Source organism: Pseudorasbora parva, chromosome 25, assembly GCF_024679245.1.
Source record: "Pseudorasbora parva isolate DD20220531a chromosome 25, ASM2467924v1, whole genome shotgun sequence".
Classification (NCBI taxonomy): Eukaryota; Metazoa; Chordata; class Actinopteri; order Cypriniformes; family Gobionidae; genus Pseudorasbora; species Pseudorasbora parva.
Genome location: NC_090196.1, coordinates 13,405,076 through 13,427,157, shown reverse-complemented (window position 1 = coordinate 13,427,157; position 22,082 = coordinate 13,405,076). Strand labels below are relative to the sequence as shown.

The following is a 22,082-nucleotide window of genomic DNA, read 5'->3' as shown; positions in this document are numbered from 1 at the left end:
AAAGCCTTTTCTGTTACAACCACTGATGAAATCAGTTATCTAAAAAAGTAGCCTACCACAGTTTTCTGGGACATGTATTAATACCTTGGAGAACCATGCTAATACCATGGTGCATCATGAACGTTACATTATATAACTTAATCTGATCATTGTTAAAAAGTCATTGGTGGAAGACACAGTAGCCTACTAGTTACATTAAAGTAAACAGATATGACATTTCGTTAGTATTGACATAGATTGAATACATTTGCCTACAAGGGACAAAATACAACTATATTACATTTTTTTTTTCAGTCACAAACCCCAACAATCCCACACCGAATACGGTAACGTTAAATAGCCTTGCTGTGTCTGAGGTGCGCGTTTCAAATCTCATTAAACGTCGCGTTTTCCTCAGTGTCAGTGCTATTAATTTATTTGACGTGTATATACATCAGTCTACTTGGAACCATACTTTAGTGCTCTTTTAATGAGTTTAATCCGTTTTTGACCGACCGTTGCCTACCTCAAGACCACCTTTGTGAATGGGGGAGGGCGCGAGAGACGTGAAGTTGAGGCATGCGCAGAAGATCAGCGTCGGGGGAGAAAAGTTTCGCACAGTTCCAGCTGCAGACAGGGCAGTAAAGCAGCAGCACAGTCTACACGGATCAGAGTACTTTCCTGTAGTTTCCAACGCAAAACCAGGATTACTGCTCACACAGGCTGAAGAAAGAATCTAGAAACATGCTGTTACAGCTCACAGCCCTTCTAAGTAAGTTTCATTTTAGTTTGGTTGAGGCAAAATCTTTTAATATAAATGTGTGCCCTATTTTAACTACCACAAGGCATGATTTCTCAAACTTTAAGCAGTCGTTTTGCAATGTATTTACTTTAGGTAGCCTAGATATCTTAAACTGTCTAAAGAAAATCCATATTATTCAAATAACATGTAAATTTACAAATATATGTATTTTACACCATTGCATGCTCATTTGTGAATTATATATCTTTTGTTCTTATTAAACTCCAATTATTTAAAATAAAAATAATATACTATATAATTAAATTTAAGTGTAATTTCAATTAACTGCCATACAGCCAGTTGCATATTGCATTTATACCTAAACTCTAAAAAATGCTGGGTTGTTTCAACCCATGTTGGGTCAAATATGGACAAACCCAATTGGTTTAAATGTTTTAATTCAATTTTAAACCCAATTGTTGGGTTTGTCCATATTTGACCCAAACGTAGGCTGAAACAACCCAGCATTTTTAGAATGTATGTGCTTCTGTGTAATTTGTATGTTTGAATGTTGGTTCCAACAGGGGAGTTTCGAAGAAGAACCATTTTTTGTTCCTCAAAAAACCTTTCAGTGGATAGTTTTTAAAATAACTTTTTTTCCTTAGTGTGAACAACATTTTAATAGTCTGAAGAACCATTTAAAATATAAGCAACCTTTTGTTGCAATGGCAAGAACCCATGGGTGTTAAAGGTTATCCATAGAACCATAAATGCCAGAAAAAATATATTTTTAAAAGAGTGTAATTTAAAATTGCCAATATAGCAGTTTGGCTGATATGTTGGTCTATCACCACTCACTCTTTTGAGCTTTTCTAAAATTTAAAAGACCTTGAAAATACAAGCAAACTGTATGTGGTATTATGTTTCATTTGTACAAATGCATATAAAAGTTTTTTCCTCCATACAGTTTTAGGGGCATGGGCTCTTGCAGATGTGCCTGAGCTGGGAGATGTTTGCACAGAGGGGAGCTGTTATCCTGCCACAGGAGATCTCCTCATTGGAAGAGCTCACCAACTCTCGGCCACCTCAACATGCGGACTCCAGAAACCTGAGCCCTTTTGTATCGTCAGTCATTTGCAGGTAACCTATGTGCTGCATCTCAAAACCCTGAATTAATGCAGATGTTTTGCCATTAAAAGTCTCAGAAACCATGTCTTCTTTACTTGTGGTGGAAATTTGGTGGAAACTTAATTTTTCAGGTTGCAAAGATAAGCATTAATTTTATGTCAAAGTCATGATGTCAATTGATATATGTTCACCCAAAATGAAAACTGCACCCTTGTGGGCTTTATATTTGGCCTGATAATTATATTGTAACACCACAATTGAGGATTTATGTTTTATTTCCACATGTGGGATTTCTCCCAACACCCCTCAGGGCTTTTATCTGGAACATCTTCAGAAACAGCTTTATTGCGGTCCTGTTATTTCATGTGGGTGTTTTTGGAACATTTGGAAGTTATGTATGTCTGTGGAGGTTTGTTTCAGGACCTTTGAATGTCTAGACTACTTCCTTCTAGACCAAGTGCCCTCATTTTTTACATAGGTCCATTGAAATTGTTATGAGGGTCTTCTGAATCTTCAAAACTTCAACCTGCAGGTTTATAGAGGTACATTGATGCTATGGCTGAGTTGTAATCACTAATGCCAAACCATAACAGAGATAATTGCTTCTAAGTCTTGTCTCAAGACCAAGAATTTGCTTTACACCATCATATCAGTTCTTTTGATCAGGAGTCTCCAGTTTACCTTAATCTCTTTTCACATTTAATCATTTAAAGCTAGGTGGTGTCTTCACAGGCAAACCTTTGCAGTGCAGCCTTTTGAGTTGGAGCTCATGGCATACAGACAGTTATTAAAATGGTGGTGATTTCATTCCTCCCTTGTGAGGTCAAATGGCGGTTATGAGGTGGAGGTAGACAGGAACTCATTTTAATACGCTAGTCACATAACAACACCATATATGTCCCAACTTTCAAGCTAATTCATCTCAAGAGAATGTAATTGCTTTAATAGATTTTTAATGAGGAGAAAATGTCCCAATGTTTACTCTGAACATCTGGAGAGCACATGAAACTAATGTTCTCTAGTTCATCAGACTTTGAAAAAGCTGCATTATGTAAATCAAGACCAAGTGGGCTGACTCTCAAAGACCTTTCAGTCATTCATTTCATTTGGAGAAGTTTTGGCGTCACAAAAATGCAATTGACATTATCTGGTTTTCCCACCCCCTTCATCACAGGAAGAGAAGAAGTGCTTTGTGTGCGATTCCAGGGAGACCTACGATGAGAAGATGCACCACCTAACCAGCCACAGAATTGAAAATGTTGTGACTACGTTTGCTCCGAACCGCCTCAAGACTTGGTGGCAGTCAGAAAATGGTGAGTTGAGCCGTGACTCCAAACAAGACAATGGCTCATCTTCCAGTTCAGTACCAATTTAAGTGTTTGTTCAGTCAAGATATGAAAGTCTGCGCTATCTGTATAGTTCTCATGGGAACATAGGAAGGCTGTGAAACACTTCTTATTATAGGGAACTCTCTCTTATTAGTGTGTCTGTTAGTTCCCCTATAATAAGACCAATGGAGGGACTAAACTTCAAAGCAGTTGTATAATTGCTGACCAGTTAAGGTGATGACCAGTCTTTAAAGTGTGGAATGACAACTCTTTTTGTCTGTGTTTTTCCCTTGGGAAAGAGTTTTCTACCTGCTACATTTCACCCAAAATTTGTATACTGGTTTAAAACAGCATGCGATAAATGACACAATCATTTAAAAACATTATCAAGTTTATTCGTATAATCTAATAATATATAATTTTATATTAATCACAGTAAAATATAATTTGATTGTTTCATAGAAAAAATATACTTGAGCAAAACTACTTCATTGGTGATTAATATTTGGGGGGAAAAGTCAGCAAAATCAGTTATCTGACTTAACCAATATAAAGGAAATATCATGGAGAGGACAGACTTAGTAATTCATAAAGTCTCTTAAAATATCAAATAATTTTACCTTTAGTTCAGCTCAGTAAAATGTCAGGTGGTGTGACTCTGAAAACCTGACGTTAATAATTAAATAATATATTTTTTAAACAAAGATTTTAATATAAATTAACTTTTTAAATGATAATTAAGTCACACACTCAAACACTGATTACTAATTACTGATTATATACTATCCATGGTGTTTTTACATGACATTTTTACTTTTCTTTATTGCAGACATTCTTATTTTTACCCTAAAACTTGTGCAGTTCTTAAACAAATATAATTAGTTCTCTGTTTTACAATCTTGTCAAGTTTGGAAAAGGTCCCTTTGTGTTTTTTTGGTTTACAGACGATAACATTATCAAAATTCTCCCTGCTCACAAGGATCCACGAAAATGACACTTTAGAAACAAGTCACCAAAATGGTCAGAGAAAACACAAATTTGTCTTTTTTTTGTTGAAAACAGTGTTGTATAAACAGCCCAAAGACATGCAAATTTAACATAGGAATGTTTCATTATTCTACGACTAATGAAGCCATTTTGAAGCCAGTTGCGAAACAGCTTTAGCCTAAAGGAGAAGGTTCAGCTGTTTCAAACTGTTAGGATGTACAGTTTCTGATAGCCATATGTTGCTCAATTACATGAACTGACAGAGGAAATGGAAATCCAGAGATTTACTGGTTATCATAGTGGAGTAGTGTGAAATGTAGCAGGACAGGAAACAAGGATCCATGAATGCAACCAGAGAAGCCTGTGAATGTATGGTTTAGGAGAGTGTGTGGTAGGAGGACAGAAAAGTGCTTACCCATGAGAGATACAGCTGCCAACTGGACCAAAGGCCTGGGAACACAGGGGGGAACTCCTACTTAATTAAAGATACGACTTTGTTTATTATTATTTTTGATGTTTATAGACCCTCAAAGCTCTTATCCAATAAAAAGTCAGTGTAACTATAAAGCAGCAGAGTATTATTAGAGCAAATGTGCATTGCCGCTTAATGTACGAGCTGCAGATGTTTCTGGTAAAATTGTGTAATTTGTACTGAAGCTATGTTGCTCAAGCCTTCCTTTACAGTTTCATTACTATAATAATAAAAAAAAATCAGTAATGCTTTACAAATAGGTCCCATTAGTTAACATCATTTAACTTCAGCTTCAGCTTTAGCTTTTATTAATCTTTGTTAAATGTTATTATAATAATAATAGTAATAATTCAAAATTGGAGTGATGTGCCCATTTGTCCTGATTTCAGTCTAAAGCCTAGGAACTTCACACTGCCCGATTTTTGCCCCGATTTTGAGTCACCGACAGGTTTTGTGAAATCGCTGACAAATGCCCTAGATCATAGACAAATCGGTGCTCCTGCACTCGAGTGACAATCACGCAGTGTGAATAATCAAAGACGCGATCAGAGAGAATCGCAGACGAGTCGCCGGCGCCCTTGAGATTTTTGGCATGCTAAATATCTAGACCTGTCGGTGATTGAAACTCCTGCTGTGTGAACTGTGTTCTGACTGAAAATTACATCGGCGATGACCGACAGCCAATGAAAGAGTGAGATACATGGCAGTGGGAGGTTCAGGGAGGAGTTATAGAGCAGAACATCAGTATTTTAATAGATATATTTACAATTCTATCAAACAGAAACAAAGGCCAAACATTTGCACATCCAGCTGCAGCAGCACATTACAAAATTGTTTATTTACCTCAAACTGTCTTTGCAGAACACAATCCTGGCTCCCTCTGTCTCTCCAATAATTTCTTCCGCCAAAAAAACGTAACCTTTTTTCTTTTTCTCCACAAATCAGCGTGCACACAATTTGAAGCAAACTTTGTGCAGTTTATCATTTTTAATAACAATTCCAAGTCTTGCGCGAGAACTCCAGTTCTGAAGACATTCTGATCTCGCGTTGTTTACTTGTCACATCGCACGTGTAATTGGGAAACATAGTTTGTGCACCGGAGAGAGAGATTTGTTGGCGATTCTTCTTCTTGTTCAGTCATGAAGTGTGAACTCCTCTGTTGTCAAACCATCGTGCAGTGTGAACACAGTAGTGACTGAATGATACCCCAGATAGTCATGCAGTGTGAAAAGAGCAGTGACCCGACGAGTTTGAAAATCATGCAGTCTGAACTAGGCTTAAGGGGCAGCTAAATTTTGCACACATTGCAATTTGTTAAATGTGGCTTTAGGGACAGCAAGAAATGCTTTGCAGTAGCCAATGTGCAAAAAAAAAAAAAATTATTGCTGAGCCTTTCAGTCTCAGGAAAGGATAGTGTAGTGCGTAGTCTAGCAATATTCCTAAAATGAAAAAAGGAACTTCTGCTTAACTACTGCTTAAACTTCATGGACCCTGTACAGGGTTGGGAATGTATATACTTTCAATTTTAAATGTCTGTAGAGGAGCTATGATGTCGTATGTGGTACCATTTGAAAGCTTAAGTCTCTTAAAGTCTCTACTTTCTGGAGATATGCATCACTTTGTCATTTGTTTTACACATAGTAATGTATTTACACTAAATTACTCTGGTACCATTTCCGCCTGGATTTGGCCTACACAAAATGAAAAGCCTCCCATACACACAAACAGTGGTCTAGGTTCAAAATGTTTGTGTCATTTTACAGGAAACCCTTTAAAGTTACATAAAACACTGCTAAAAGTGATAAACATGTAAGTATATGTTGTCTAAGCTGTTATAACCCCCCCCCCCCATAAAAAATAACAATTAGGCGCTTTTTGATTCTTTTATATAAATTCATTTTTTAAATTTGTACAAGTTTTAACCGGTCCAAACAGCGAACAGAGGGAGTGGCTGAGAACTTGGATGTCATGCGCTAGTTTGAGTTGTAGGTCAGTTATGGTGGTGGAGAAAGATGCGAGCGAAGCTGTTCGGTTAGTTTTGGCACCGCTGGCTTTTTCATATTAAACTTTGTTATTCCCTTAACTATGACGAGTTGATGCAAACCTCTCTCGTCTCAGTGCGTGCACTTAATCTCTCTGACGCACGGTGACAATCTGATAGCATTTAGCTTAGCCCACTAAGCCCAGTTCATTCACTATGGTACCAAACAGAGATCAAGTTAGAAGCAACCAAACACCTCCATCTTTTCCCTATTTAAATACAGTTACACGAATAGTTGAACAATCAAGTATGATGGCATAAAATAAAACGTGGCGCTTATCTAAGCGGATTAAAAAGGAGAGCTATGATGTATGGTGGAATAGCACTTCTGAGAGTACTTTGACTCGGCGCAGTAAAAAGTCCCGGCTGAAAAATCCTCCCTCACATCCCCCCTTTCGCCCCTATTGACAGAAATGAGAGAGGGAGGGGGAGATGTGAGGGAGGATGTTTCAGGTGTGACTTTTTTCTAACTTCTAACTTGATCTAGAAAAGTGCCACGTTTTATTTTATGCCCTCATACTTGATCGTTCAACTGTTCGTGTAACTGTATTTAAATAGGGAAAACGTGGAGATGTTTGGTTGCTTCTAACTTGATCTCTGTTTGATACCATAGTGAATGAACTGGGCTTAGTGGGCTAAGCTAAATGCTATCATATCGTCATCGCGTGTCAGAGAGATTAAGTGAACGCACTGAGACGAGAGAGTTATGTGTCAACTCGTCTTCGTTAAGGGAATAACATAGTTTAATATGAAAAAGCGGTGAAGTATCCCTTTAAAGCCAGAGCAATAACAACCTTTGCTGAGTTTTGTTGGTGGCCATGATGTTGTGTCCCTCCACCCCATGGGGTTCGGGAAAAGTTTGATTTTCCAGCCCACTCGGTTAGTGGTGAAGGTGAGCGGCGCATGACATACGTCACGGCCAAACGTTAGCAATTGCTTATGGCAAATTCAGAGTGGCTCTGAGAAGATCCAATATTTTAAAATTCAACCCGCCTTCAAGTAAGTTAATGCTTGTCAATAGAGAGTGTGGCCAGACTCTTTACAAATTAAATGTATGAGAGTTTGGCAGGACCAGGCTAATGTTAACTACAATCCAAGAGGAAATGTTTAAATGTTAAAAAGTGAGGTTGCCTAAAATCGAACTCTGGGGGACACCAGTAGGGACAGAGCCAATCTCAGACCTGAAACTACTCAAAAAAGAAACGGGAAAGAACCATAGAGACCAATAAATAACCTTTATTTTTAGAGTGTATCTGGCAAATTAAAGTGCATTAATAAATGTGGAGAAATACAACCGTTTGTCTGGACTATCTTTCCTGATGTATTTCTCTCTCTCAGGCGTGGAGAACGTCACAATTCAGTTGAACCTTGAGGCAGAGTTCCACTTCACCCACCTCATCATGACCTTTAAAGTAAGTGCTTGGGGGACACAGTCAGTTGGGGATGTGTGTTTAGGGGGAAGGTGTCGCCACAGCCCAGGGCTGAGGTGAGATTTGAGGTTGTTAATAGAGAATGTGGGAAGGGAAGGGGGGTTGATGTGGATTTTGCTGGCAGGAGGGGAAGTGTTGCTCCGTGTGTGGGAGCCGTGGGAGGTCTGGGATAAACCCAGCTGTGCAGCCGACTGAGACTGATGGAATGCTTCAGCTAAAGATTACATTTCAGCATGACCTCACTTCAGCAATACAGTTAAAAGATATCAGAGAGCACAGATTCAACGACTGGCGTCATGAGAACAATAGTGCTCATGTGATGCTCAGAGTAAAGATTGTTGTGAAATGACACAGGAACAAGACATATCACTGTTTTTTTGATGATATAGTAATAGCTAATAAATTATGCATAATTACAATTAATCAACTAACTACACATACTTATTATAGGGTTAGGGTAAGAGTTTAACCCAAAAATTAGTATAGATATTATGTAAGGCTCAATCCAGATGATACAGGATTATCATCAATATTGGAAGTATTGATCCCAAGCTTGCAAAATTCTTATTGTGCTCTCTCTCTTTATATGTATATAGACGTTTCGACCGGCTGCCATGGTGATCGAGCGTTCTTCGGACTTTGGCAAGACTTGGCAAGTGTACCGTTACTTTGCTTATGACTGCGAGTCCTCCTTCCCCTTCATCTCTCATGGACCCATGGCCAAAGTGGATGATGTTATCTGCGATTCTCGCTACTCTGACATTGAACCCTCAACTGAGGGTGAGGTGAGCATCTGGAAATGCACTGCACTTCTGGTGAATGCTTCCTTAAATACTGGATTTTTCATTGACTCTTGTTCTTTTGGTTCTGAAGGTCATCTTTAGGGTTTTGGATCCAGTCTTCAGGATTGATGACCCCTATAGCCCCAGAATCCAAAGTAAGTGACCTTTTCTTTAAGATTATACATCCTTGTTGTTAAGTGGCCTAACAGACCAACCAAATGGTTGTATTACTAACTTCTTGCTTTCTATAATTTCCTTTCAATAGACATGTTGAAGATCACTAATTTGAGGGTGAAGTTCACTAGGCTGCACACTCTCGGGGACAATCTTCTGGACTCCCGTATAGAGATCAAGGAGAAGTACTACTACTCAATCTATGACATGGTGGTCAGAGGAAACTGTTTTTGCTATGGACATGCATCTGAATGTGCCCCCGTCGATGGAACTGAAGAGGATGTGGAGGGCATGGTGAGTTTTATCAAGCAATGCAAAAGCCATTTGTTATTGTAATTAAAAATGCTCCTATTATGCTATTCTAAAGGCTCCTAGTTTTGTTTTAGAGGTTCCCTGCGATAGGTTTACATGAATCAAAGGTCAAACACTTTAATTTCTCATAATATACATTGCAGCATAATTTTTTTCTCAGTGTCTGAAACATTTTGATAAAGGAATTAGTCTCTCTAAAACTCTCTCTTGTCTACTCTGCTCCAATTGGTCAGATGGCCTAGTCGGTCGGACTACTGTGCTCTGATTGGTCAGAAGGAGCAGTCTGTTGTGATTGGTCAGGTCTCCAAACTCTGTCCTGATTGGTCTACTCTGCTCTGATTGGTCAGATGGCCCAGTCTGATTTGATTTGGTCTACTTTGCTCTGATTGGTCAGGTCTCCAAACTCTGTTCTGATTGGTCTACTCTGCTCTGATTGGTCAGATGGCCCAGTCTGATTTGATTTGGTCTACTTTGCTCTGATTGGTCAGAAGGAACAATCTGTCTTGATTGGTCTACTCTGATTGGTCAGATGGAATAGTCTGTTTTGATTGGTCTACTTTGCTCTGGTCGGTCAGATGGAACAGTCTGTTGTGATTGGTCTACTCTGATTGGTCAGGTCTCCAAGTCTGTTGTGATTGGTCTACTCTGCTCTGATTGGTCAGATGGCCCAGTCTATTTTGATTTGGTCTACTTTGCTCCGATTGGTCAGATGGCCCAGTCTGTTGTGATTGGTCTACTCTACTCTGATTGGTCAGATGGCCCAGTCTGTTGTGATTGGTCAGATGGCCCAGTCTGATTTGATTTGGTCTACTTTGCTCTAATTGGTCAGATGGCCCAGTCTGTTGTGATTGGTCTACTCTGCTCTGATTGGTCAGATGGCCAATTTTCCCCTCCAATCACCCCAAAAAATGTATAAAGCAATTGCAAATTGCAAGAAATTATGAAAATGTAATGCTGTATTTTACCAGAATGAATAGATGATAAACACTGCAAATTTAATAGGAAGTAGTTTCTGCAGAAAGCAGACTAGACTTTTAGAACTAGATGGAAGCAGATGATTCGCTCTGGCGACCCCTGAAGGGAACAGCCATAAGAAAAATAAGTTTTTGCAGAAACCAAGAAAGTCTATAAACACTGGACCCTATTTCGGCTTCATTCATCATGCTTAAGCATTTGATTGTGTGTGGATCACAACAAATTATGGCAAGTTCTTAAAGAAATGGGAGTACCAGGCCACCTAATCTGTCTCCTGAAAAATGTGGGTCAAAAAGAAACCGGACATGGAACAACTAATTGCCTTAAAATTAGTAAAGGAGTACGACAAGGCTGTATATTATCCCCCTACTTATTTTACATATACACTCACCTAAAGGATTATTAAGAACACCTGTTCAATTTCTCATTAATGCAGTTAACTAATCAACCAATTACATGGCAGTTGCTTCAATGCATTTAGGGGTGTGGTCCTGGTCAAGACAATCTCCTGAACTCCAGACTGAATGTCAGAATGGGAAAGAAAGGTGATTTAAGCAATTTTGATTGTTGTTGCTGTTTGTTGGTGCCAGATGGGCCTGTCTTAGTATTTCACAATCTGCTCAGTTATCTGCTCAGGATTTTCACTTACAACCATTTCTAGGGTTTACAAAGAAAAAGAGGCTACAATTTGCACCAAAATCTCACCAAAATGGGACAGTTGAAGACTGGAAAATTTTTGTCTGGTCTGATGAGTCTCGATTAGGGCTGTAACGATATGCGATATGAAATCGAAATCGCAATACGCAGGTCCACAAACCTGTATCGCGATGTGAGAAGGCAGAATCGCGACACACCCCTTCCAACTGCCAGAATTATCCTTCCTGTCCAGGTCCAACTTTTAAGTCAGCAGTATGGCAACATTTCAGCTACCCGGTGGAGAACAAGGATGGCAATCGTGTAGTTGACAAGACCCACACAATTTGCCGTAAGTGTTTCAAGAAGCTTCCCCAACCGGCTGGCAACGTGGTGTGAGCGTGGCGTTTCTGTTGCGTGTCATCCGCAGGGCGGCTGCGTGGCGTTTTCTTTCTTTGCACACCAGAAGCGTGTCTGACGCGGCGCTTCTGTTGGTATTGATGTACAGGAGGCCCTATACTTCATGTTAAATATATATTGCCTATTGGTACCGCAAAGAAAACGTCGGCAGTAGCCTATTGACCATACAGATATTTGGTATTGACGGCAAAATAGGCTACAGAATACTGTACAGAATGAAACTGTTTTGTCCCCCCCATATCGAGGTTTGTATCGTACCGTGGGTCAAAAATCGCGATACGAACCGAATCGTGGGTTTGGTGTATCGTTACAGCCCTAGTCTCGATTTCTGTTGAGACATTCAGATGGTAGAATCAGAATTTGGCATACACAGAATGAGAACATGGATCCATCATGGCTTGTTATCACTGTGCAGGCTGCTGCTGGTGGTGTAATGGTGTGGGGGATGTTTTCTTGGCACACTTTAGGCTGCCAATTGGGCATCTTTTAAATACCAAAGCATTGTTTCTGACCATGTTCAACCCATTATGAACACCATGTACCAATCCTCTGATGGCTACTTCCAGCAGTTTAATGCACCATGTCACAAAGTTTGAATAATTTCAAAATGGTTTCTTGAACATGACAATGGCCCTCATTTATCAATCTTGCGTAGAAACTGGTGTATATGTTGGAGTAAGATTATGCTTACACTCCTCTCACCGCCTGATTTATGAAACTGTGCGCACCTCTGCAATCCAGGTGTACGCAATACTGGCCCTTGATAAATGTCGCGGCTGAAAACGATCGTCATTAGAATAACACGCCCCTATATATTCAAGTCTCCGCCTCCCCCACGCCCTCATTTTACGCCATGGACAAACAGAAGACGGCAAAGAAGCGACACTTCTCCGACGTGGAGATCGGGAGCGTCTCAATCATCTCACTAGTCCACTAGTCAGGGCACTGATTAGGACATAAGTCAATGGGCTGACTCCCTGATCAGTGCCCTGACTACTGAACTATTGAGATGATTGAGACGCGCCCATCGAGACCATCACCAGGGGAGTGGAAAAAAAAACCCGAAATTGTTTTATTTGGGAGTTTAAAGAGTGGAATTAAAGGCACCAACAAAAACAAAATATGGACCCAAATTACGAGAACTCTTAATAATGTGGGGGTTGAGAAGCGCACTCCAGCAGTTTAAAGCTGTTTGGATGATAAATTACCATCACAATGCATTATTTTACAGCACGTTTTGAAACAATTAGCATTTAATTTCGTATCACGGCACATGTATTGGGGTGTACAATAGTGGTGATGATGTGGAGTAAGATTCATTCACAGATTAATAATTACATGACAATTTGTAAGATTCTTATTCTTATTATTATGATTATTATTCTTAATGACGCTTGTTATTTAGAAGAAGAATGTCATTTTTATTGGTTTTATTATTATTTAAAAGAAGAAGGTCATTTTTATTATTTTGTCAGTCTGAATTATTTTAGTCCCAGTCCGTGCGCAGCTGCCGGGCCAGGCGGGCCTGAAACGTCAGATAAAACGCACAGGCTCGTGACTGGAGGAATACATATGCCTACAAATCAAACGCTTTGGTAAAGTCACAAAAATTAAACATTGACGTTCATGTTGCACAAAAATAAACACTGAATGTTGTTGTTGTGGTTTTTAACAGTGGGTCATAATATAGCATATCTTGCCAGTGCGTTTTGTGGTGTTAGGAATTGTTTTTCTGCGCATTTTCCCACTAACTCAAACGTGCGTACACCACCTCCTGAGCTGGCGTAGGATTTAAGAGTGCCGTATGCCAGCGTCCATATTGATAAATCTCAAAGTCACCGTGGGTTTGGGTGTACGCAAGGTGTACGCTGGAAATTTGGTGTACGCACTTTTGATAAATGAGGGCCAATGAGTTCACTGTACTAAAATGGCCACAGTCACCAGATCTCAACCCAATAGAGCATCTTTGGGATGTGGTGGAATGGGAGCTTCGTGCCCTGGATGTGCATCCCACAAATCTCCATCAACTGCAAGATGCTATCCTATCAATATGGGCCAACATTTCTAAAGAATGCTTTTAGCACCTTGTTGAATCAATCCCACGTAGAATTAAGGCAGTTCTGAAGGCGAAAGGGGGTCAAACGCAATATTAGTATGATGTTCCTAATAATCCTTTAGGTGAGTGTACGCAGAGTACTTCAAGGCAAAATGCCGGGCTGGATGAAATGCAAGACAGGATTAAAATTGCTGGTAGAAATATCAACAACCTCAGATATGGCATACTCTAATGGCAAAAAGCAAAGATGACCTAAAGAGCTTCTTGATGAGGGTGAAAGAACAGAGTGTAAAAGTTGGCTTGAAACTCAACATTAAAAAAAAAACTAAGATCATGGCATCCGGTCCAATCACTTCCTGGCAATTTGAAGAGGAAGAAATGGAAGTAGTGACAGATTTTGTTTTCTTGGGCACCAAAATCCCTGCAGATGGTGACTGTAGACATGAAATTAGAAAATGCTTCTGGGAAGAAAAGCTAGATAGCATTTTAAAAAGCAGAGACATCAGCTTGCAGACAAAGGTTTATTCAAAGATATGGTTTTCCCAGTTTTAACGAATGGCTGTGAGAGCTGGATCATAAGGAAGGCTGAGCGCTGAAGAATGGATGCTTTTGGACTGTGGTGTTGGAAAGACTCTTGAGAGTCCCTTGGACTGCAAGGAAATCAATCCTGGTTGTTCATTGGAAAGACAGATACTGAAGCTAAAGCTCAAATGCTTCTCCCACCTAATGAAAAGAGAGGACTCGTTAGAAAAGACCCTGATGTTGGGATTGATTGAAGGCAAAGGAAAAGGCAGATGATGAGATGGTTAGATATTGCATCAATGACACTGAACATGAAATTGGGCAGACTCAAGGAGATAGTTGAAGACAGGGTGTGATCGCAAAGAGATACTTTGTGTGATACTTCGTGTGATCGCAAAGAGACGGGCATGACTGGGGAACTGACTAACAAACAAACACGTTTTTGATTTATGCCTCGTTTAAAGCAACAGACCTTTTTGTGGCTTTCTTAACCTCTGGTTTGAAGAAAACATCTCGCACACATTTGTCACGGAAAGAAATCGTTTGAACTTCCATCACAGTCTGCTGCTAATTCAGTCTGGATCTGTTTCACATTAGTATGAAAGTATGTGGAAACTCCTTATGGTTTCATTATTGAATAGTTTACAGTGCAAATAATCATGTGGCAGAGAAAATGCACGCAGAAGGTCTTGTTTGAGTGTTTACAAATCTTTTGGTTCTGTTAAATTTGTTTGAAGTTGTAGTATTTTTCCGTGGGTTAAGAAATGATTTTTAGACCCAAAAATGAAATGCACCAAAGGAATGAGTTTCCTGTTTAGTCTGCCATCTGCTCTGTTTACCTCCTCCGTCTGACCTGAGATGCGTCTGTGTCTGTTGCAGAACTTACAAAAGAAATAAACTGAAAATACATACAGATCTCACTACATTTTTATGTGCACTGAAGTAACACTAGATTTTCTCCAGCACAAGGAAGTTCTCTGCAATCTCACATAGACTGTCTAGATCTGCCAGACCTGGAGGTTTTTAATGTAGACCAGATGCATCCAGTATAAACATTTCCTGTTGCCATCTGGTTTAGGGCCGGATTTGTATGTTTTAATCAACTGCATCTTTTATCTAAGTTTCTGTTGTATGCTTTTGTAGCTTTTTATTAAAAAAAAATGTCAGGGTCTGAGTAAGAAGTTGACTCTCCAAATTTCATAGTATCAATTTGATTAGAATTATTTTGAGTGTTTTGTTATTGGTTATCATCCTTATTATGTCTGCTTTTGTCATAGGTCCATGGCCATTGTAAGTGTAATCATAACACCATGGGTCTGAACTGTGAGCGCTGTCAGGACTTTTACCATGACCTGCCTTGGAGGCCCGCCGAGGGACGCAACACCAACGCCTGTAAAAGTATGATGTTATGCTACATTAAATCATGGATCATTGAAATCAAGCACATTTTTTTCAGGATGTATTAATTCGTCTAAAAATAACTTTTTATGACACAACAAGGTTTATTCAGGTAATAAAATGTTATGTGGTGCAAACCCAACAACTAAATATGTATTAATTATTCATGGAAAAAAAAAGATATATATGTGGCCATGTGGTATATATACATCAAGTAAAAAGTAGGACCGGGACTCGATTAAAAAATTAATCTAATTAATTAGAGGCTTTGTAATTAATTAATCGAAATTAATCGCATTTTAATTGCATATAAATATTTGACCTGAGAACAATGAGAAGTAATTGTTCACATGTATTTTAGTATACTATTGAATAATGACTGAATACATAAGCTTAATCAACAAAATATTGTTTATTTATTTCAGTCCAGCAGACCAGCGCAATGTTTGCCATTAAGTGTAGCAAAAGCATATTTGTGATATTTGAGGCTCGATGTGCTGCGGTGATACGCAAATTCCTTGTTGTATAGCTTGCACACAACCATGCTCTTGACAACGCTTCCATTCTTTCGTTTTTTAAAACAAAATTTCCCATCCACGGGGCCAAGCAAAGCAGTCTCATCAGCTTCTTCGTTCATGTTCACTCATGCCCTGCGTCTCAATCAGCTCCATAGTTCACTAGTCAGGGCACTGATCAGGTCATAAGTCAATGGGCTGACTCCCTGATCAGTGCCCTGACTACTGAACTAGGGAGCTGATTGAGACGCACCCATTGTTTGTTGTTGTCGTGACTCCGGAGCGAGCGCTAGTTGGTGTTCCAGTATAATCGGTCCGTCGAAACTCATTCATTGAAAAACGTTCCGCGGTGCAAAAATAAGTGTGGTTAATTTTTTTTTTTTTTTTTTTTGCGTAATTAATTAACGCGTTAAAGTCACGTAATTAATTAATCTTAATTAACGCGTTAAAGTCCCGGCCCTAGTAAAAAGTAATAGCATATTTTCATTACACTAAGAATGTATATTTCCCCCCCCCCCCCCCCCCCCCCACACACACACACACACACACACACACACAGTTGTCCTGAAGGGCAAAATTAGCCATATAAACCAAAACTACAATTTGTACCAGGCTGTACACACATTTGTTTTCTGCTGTAAAGTTGGGCATTTTAACACGTGGCTCAATGAGATTCTGCTCACTTCTGGAGCCTGTCCCTAGTGGCCCAGTCGAGGAATTGCAGGTTAAGTTCTTCTTTATTGGCTTTAAGAAAAATGGGGGAGGTTGCCGCTTGTCACACGCAAATGAAGCGAATGGATTTAATATGTTTAAGCGTCCAACTTCGCGCGAATAGCACGATTTATTCACTTAATTTGCATCTGGTGTGTACGTCCCATTATATGGTCCTTGTTGAATTTAAACTTTTCTTATTTTTTTCTTAATATTTTTTGTTAATTTCATTCTATATTACTGCATTATAGTTTCTAAACATTGTTATAGTAATTCTTAATCATCATGACAGTTTCTTAACAATGTATACCTATAGTACCATTGTTACTTATAATTTCTCATGACGTTTGCTGGATTATCAATATTTTAATTTTGATATATTACAGTAATCCCACAAAACATGTTAGTAACATATGTATCCACATAGTCAAAAATTACTGCAAACGTTTTTAAACAACGTTACTGGAATTTTTACTGCAAATTTCACTGCATTATAGTCTTTTAAACAACACTAGCTGGGTTTACATCCAAGTTTGAAACAAATCTTATCAAAGTTCACAAAAAAGAAAAAACAAACTAGGTGCATTTCCATGAAGTTGCCAACAGTAAATAAAAATCCCTCAGCTTAACTTAATGTGAAAAACGCTTAAATTGGCTTAAGAAAGTGGTTTTAAAAGACCAAACTCTGTAAACACCAAACTAATAAAGCATACTATGTAAAGAAAATAAAAGTACCCTACCATAGAAAACCAAGAAAATGCTTAAATAATGAGGCTTAATGGAGCAACAGTAATAAAAAAGACAAAATACGTTACACATTATTAATAAAATACAGGCAAGTTTAGTGATTTGCAAAAAACAAATCTGTACTCACACTTAGATTGTCATAAAGACTTTTCCAAGAAGCTCTCGCACCCTGAACACACACTTGCGTTCTTTTATCATATTCTGGGCTCAACTGCTTTTCTGTACATATTGTGTTTCCTGAGTTTGGTCTTTTATTTTAACTTTCTTAGTACATAAGCCTAAGTTTTAGAATGTCTCCATCAGGGGATACAGACGATTAGTCATGTGGATTTAATGTTCGCTACGTCAGAATTTATTTTGCAAATGTGTTTCCACTACGCATTTTTTCGCGCACAGTCAAAAACCACTTGTTGTTGTACAAATATTTACTGTATTATAGCTATTAAACAACGTTGGTGTAGTTCTTTATTGTACACAATTTCCTGCCTTATAGCTTTTAAACAACATTGTTTGTTGTACAATTGTTACTGCATTGTCTACCATTATCTCATTAACATTTCCTTGGTTCTTTTACAGAGTGTAACTGCAATCATCACTCTGATTCCTGTCATTTCGACATGGCCGTGTTTCAGGCCTCGGGTAACGTGAGCGGCGGCGTGTGCGACGGCTGCGAGCACAACACAATGGGTCACAAGTGCGAGCAGTGCAAGCCGTTCTTCTTCCAACATCCGGAGAAAGACATCCGCGACCCCAACATCTGCGAGTGTACGTGTCCCCTCTCATTTCCTCTCCTGTCATTTCCTCGAAGCTCTTTTTTTTCCCCCATTCAGGCGGCTGCTTCTCCTCTACCTGTCTGGTCTAGTTTGTGATGTGAGTCTGGTCCAGCTGTTCCTTTGTTTATCTCTGCTGGTGCAGATTCGGGGAGCAGAAACACCTGGGCTTTGAAGTAGTTCGACACCACAGGGCTAAGCTCCGCCCTTTTTCAAAGCACGCGTGTCTAAGGTTTCACATTCCTCTTTTGTTGTGGTGACCTGAGGTTTTTAGTTTGAACCCTTTAACCAAAAAGCAGAAATGCGGTCTGAATTTTACATCAAACTTTGGTAACAGTTTGCAATAATATTAATTTAACATTATTAAAATTATTAACATAAAATAACAACGATAAATATTTTTACATGTTTTAATTTGGATCTATATTCTAATATATAATATATATAAATTATTATTGGTGCTCAATTATTGTTAATGGTTCTTATTATCCATTCAAGATATATTCCATATCTTGAATTCATTGTCACTTATTACACTACATATTTTGTTGTGTAAACATAATACATTTGTTCAGGATTCTCTAAAGAACTGAAAGTGAAAATAACAGCATTTATTTTAAATAGAAATGCTAAATGATGAACTTCGTACTAGACCGTTTTAGGAAAAAGACTTTATTATTATATATAATGTGATGATAGCTTTAATTTTCTTGTGCTGCATTGATATACTGTAAGAACTATGGCTTCGTTTGTTAGTTTTCCCATCTGTCCACAGTTCCTCCCATTGTGTTTAAGTATGCTGTCCGGATTTGTCTTTTCCAGCCTGTAACTGTGATCCGGTCGGCTCTCTCAACGGTGGAGTTTGCGATCCGCTGACAGACGTGTCTCTCGGGCTGATCGCGGGTCAGTGCCGCTGTAAGCCTAATGTGGAGGGTGAACGCTGTGACCAGTGCAAACAGGGCCATTACGGACTCAGCGATGACCCTCTGGGATGCCAGCGTAAGTTGATGCCTCACAATAAAGTGTTTTTGAAAATAAGGTCTTCATAAGTCTAAAGAAAGCTATTCTTGTGTTGTTGTCACCCAGCATGCACGTGCAATGCTTTGGGGACAGTTCCAGGCGGAAGCCCATGCGATACAGACTCCGGAAACTGCTACTGTAAACGCCTGGTTACCGGAAGGAATTGTGACCAGTGTCTGGTGGGTATTCAGATTTCTTTAGTCAATGTAATATTTGACTTTTATGGTTAATAATGTCACACATATTAAAGCACCAAGAAGCCGTGACTTACAGTGAATTTAGAACAGATAAGAGGTGTTGTTAGGCTTGACGACGGAGTGGCTTCTTGGGGCTTATTGCTTTTATAAAACGGTTAGTCCATACAAATATTTATTTTACAAATATATGATTTCTATTTATATATATATATATATATATATATATATATATATATATATATATATATATATATATATATATATATATATATATATATATACACACAAATTATTATATATATTTTTAAATTTTTTTACAGCTTTCCAGCATTTTGTTGTGCAATAATGTGAAATATTGCCTTCAGAACTGCTGTTTACATTTGACTTCCTGTGAGGTCTGTCTTAAACACTGGTGTTCAAATCTCTCTCTCTCTCTCTCTCTCTCTCTCTCTCTCTCTCTCTCTCTCTCTCTCTCTCTCTCTCTCTCTCTCTCTCTCTCTCTCTCTCTCTCTCTCTCTCTCTCTCTCTCTCTCTCTCTCTCTCTCTCTCTCTCTCTCTCTCTCTCTCTCTCTCTCTCTCTCTCTCTCTCTCTCTCTCTCTCTCTCTCTCATAGCCTCAGCACTGGGGTCTCAGTAACGACATGGATGGCTGCAGACCATGTGACTGTGATCATGGTGGCGCAATCAACAACCAGTGAGTAAAACTACTCCTTTCCGTATGAAATTTTACTTTCTGCCTGAATCTCTCATTCAAATGTAATTTATTTCACTATTAGGGATTTGACTAACCCTGATCAAGAAGTCCTTGCTGCAGCCTGTAGCACGGTGACGTACTGGATCAGATCCAACACGTACTGGACGCGCATGCGCGGTGGTTTCATTCACAATTCGATGACGTCATATACGCATGCGCAGTAGAGTTTTGGGGACATCATTGAATGCACAGGAGAGTTTTGCTGGATAGATAAATACTCAAACCGCTCGCGCAAAAATAATGATTAATAACATGCTCACTCCATCAGGACACACGTTTGGCATTTTCCCTTGAATGTGTAAGCTACTGGCATTTTAAAGTTCTTTACAGATCGTGTTGCATTGTACCTTGAGGATTAAAATTACAGAGACAATTACTGGACTTATTTTTTCTTCCCCTCAACAGCAAGTATATGCATGTACAGCGAAAAGAGGATAATTTAAGCATCACATTTATGAAAAGATGATTTATTCATCAATAATTACTTAATACTATTTATTAGTACTACAACTACACAGTTTAGAACATCATCTATATACAATATTGATCATACATTAAGACTAGTGCATACGCATTATAAATTAACCCAGAGATCGGTAGGCTATGACATTGCCATAATGATCCACCATCCAGCACGTATTGGATCTGATCCAGCTACGTCATCGTGCTACAGGCTGCAGCAAGGGGTGATTTACCAATGTGAACACAATGATACATTAGTATTAATTATAGTATTTATATAGGTCTAGAATTTATTAGTATAGTATTTTAAATAGCTTTTATTTTGATCTTATTTAGTAAAGGTGTTTTTTTTGCTGATTTATTTCAGTTACTTGTTAAGGAGGCATTTTTAATTGTGTTAATCTAATATTTATATTTTCATATTATTTCATATTTATTTTATTTCAGCTTTATTTCCCTTACCGAAAACAATACATTTTGTTAACAGTAACAACACTGCACTGATAATTATTTATTTTTTATAAGTGATCAGATCAGTCTTTAATGATAATACGGGTTCTTAAAAAGTCTAATCCGAATTTTAGGCCGTAAACATGTTTTATACGATTGGTTATTGATTGGATTATGAAGTTAAATATTACTTTTAAAATATCTAAACTAAACGCCTTTTGGGAAAAGTTTTTATTGATCATGCTGTAACAACTACAAAATGGAGCCAATAACCACTGTGCAAACAGTACAGCCCAGACATAATTTATTATATTTTATAAGAATTCAGTAAAATTTTATTTAGGACGCAGAGAAAGTGTTGCGATTTGGTGTGTGGGCCAGGGTATTTTATTAGCATTTTTTATCAATTTCATGGTTACACATTCATCTTCAGTTGAATGTGAAATAGATTAGTTTACTTTACACGTAATTCTTGGACTTTTCATAGTTTTTTGGATGTGAAAGGACGTAATGGGTCTTATATTGCATTCATAATGGTCTTTAAAAGGCATTGGAAAATCTTAAATGTACCTTGAAAACTGGTAAAAACTTACTTTCTACTCCCACTGCAATGTCATTTTAATACATTGTATCAGGCTGCTGAGAAACTACTGGCAGGAGACCTGAAATAGCAATGACAAAGTGTTTTTTTTAGTCCCAGATTAAGCCCTGACCTGGCAATATCGTCCAATAAGAACTTCATTTACATGAGTTACAAAGGCAGGCTTTAACTACAGTCCAACAATCAGTCGGGTGCCGTTTCTCACAGGTTTTGTATCCTGACTATTTGTGTGTCAGCGTTATTTTTCTGAAGTCCTTTCAGACGAACCATCTAAACCTTTTGCCGTTTGTTTTTCCAGTTGTTCTCCTGAAACGGGCCAGTGTCAGTGTCGCGAGCACATGTTTGGCAGGCGCTGCGACCAGGTGGAATCTGGTTTTTACTTCATCGCCCTGGACCACTACACTTATGAAGCAGAGGACGCCAAGTTCGGACCCGTAGGTGTCTTCATTATTCCCATTTATTGAAGTCCTCGTTTGA

The 22,082-nt window shown here is 38.6% G+C and overlaps 1 protein-coding gene across 1 annotated transcript in view; it reads left to right on the top strand.

Moving 5' to 3' along the window:
* Positions 1-553: 553 nt before the first annotated feature.
* lamb1a (laminin, beta 1a) overlaps positions 554-22,082 on the top strand; it is a 53,197-nt gene continuing 31,668 nt past the window's right edge. Inside the window, exons 1-13 of the mRNA XM_067436146.1 lie at positions 554-751; positions 1,689-1,861; positions 3,024-3,162; positions 8,016-8,089; positions 8,704-8,892; positions 8,981-9,044; positions 9,155-9,357; positions 15,259-15,379; positions 17,929-18,117; positions 18,945-19,121; positions 19,209-19,321; positions 19,953-20,032; positions 21,904-22,039. Coding sequence (XP_067292247.1) covers positions 724-751; positions 1,689-1,861; positions 3,024-3,162; positions 8,016-8,089; positions 8,704-8,892; positions 8,981-9,044; positions 9,155-9,357; positions 15,259-15,379; positions 17,929-18,117; positions 18,945-19,121; positions 19,209-19,321; positions 19,953-20,032; positions 21,904-22,039 — 1,686 coding nt within the window. The 5' untranslated portion in view covers positions 554-723. The remainder of the gene's footprint in view (positions 752-1,688; positions 1,862-3,023; positions 3,163-8,015; positions 8,090-8,703; positions 8,893-8,980; positions 9,045-9,154; positions 9,358-15,258; positions 15,380-17,928; positions 18,118-18,944; positions 19,122-19,208; positions 19,322-19,952; positions 20,033-21,903; positions 22,040-22,082) is intronic.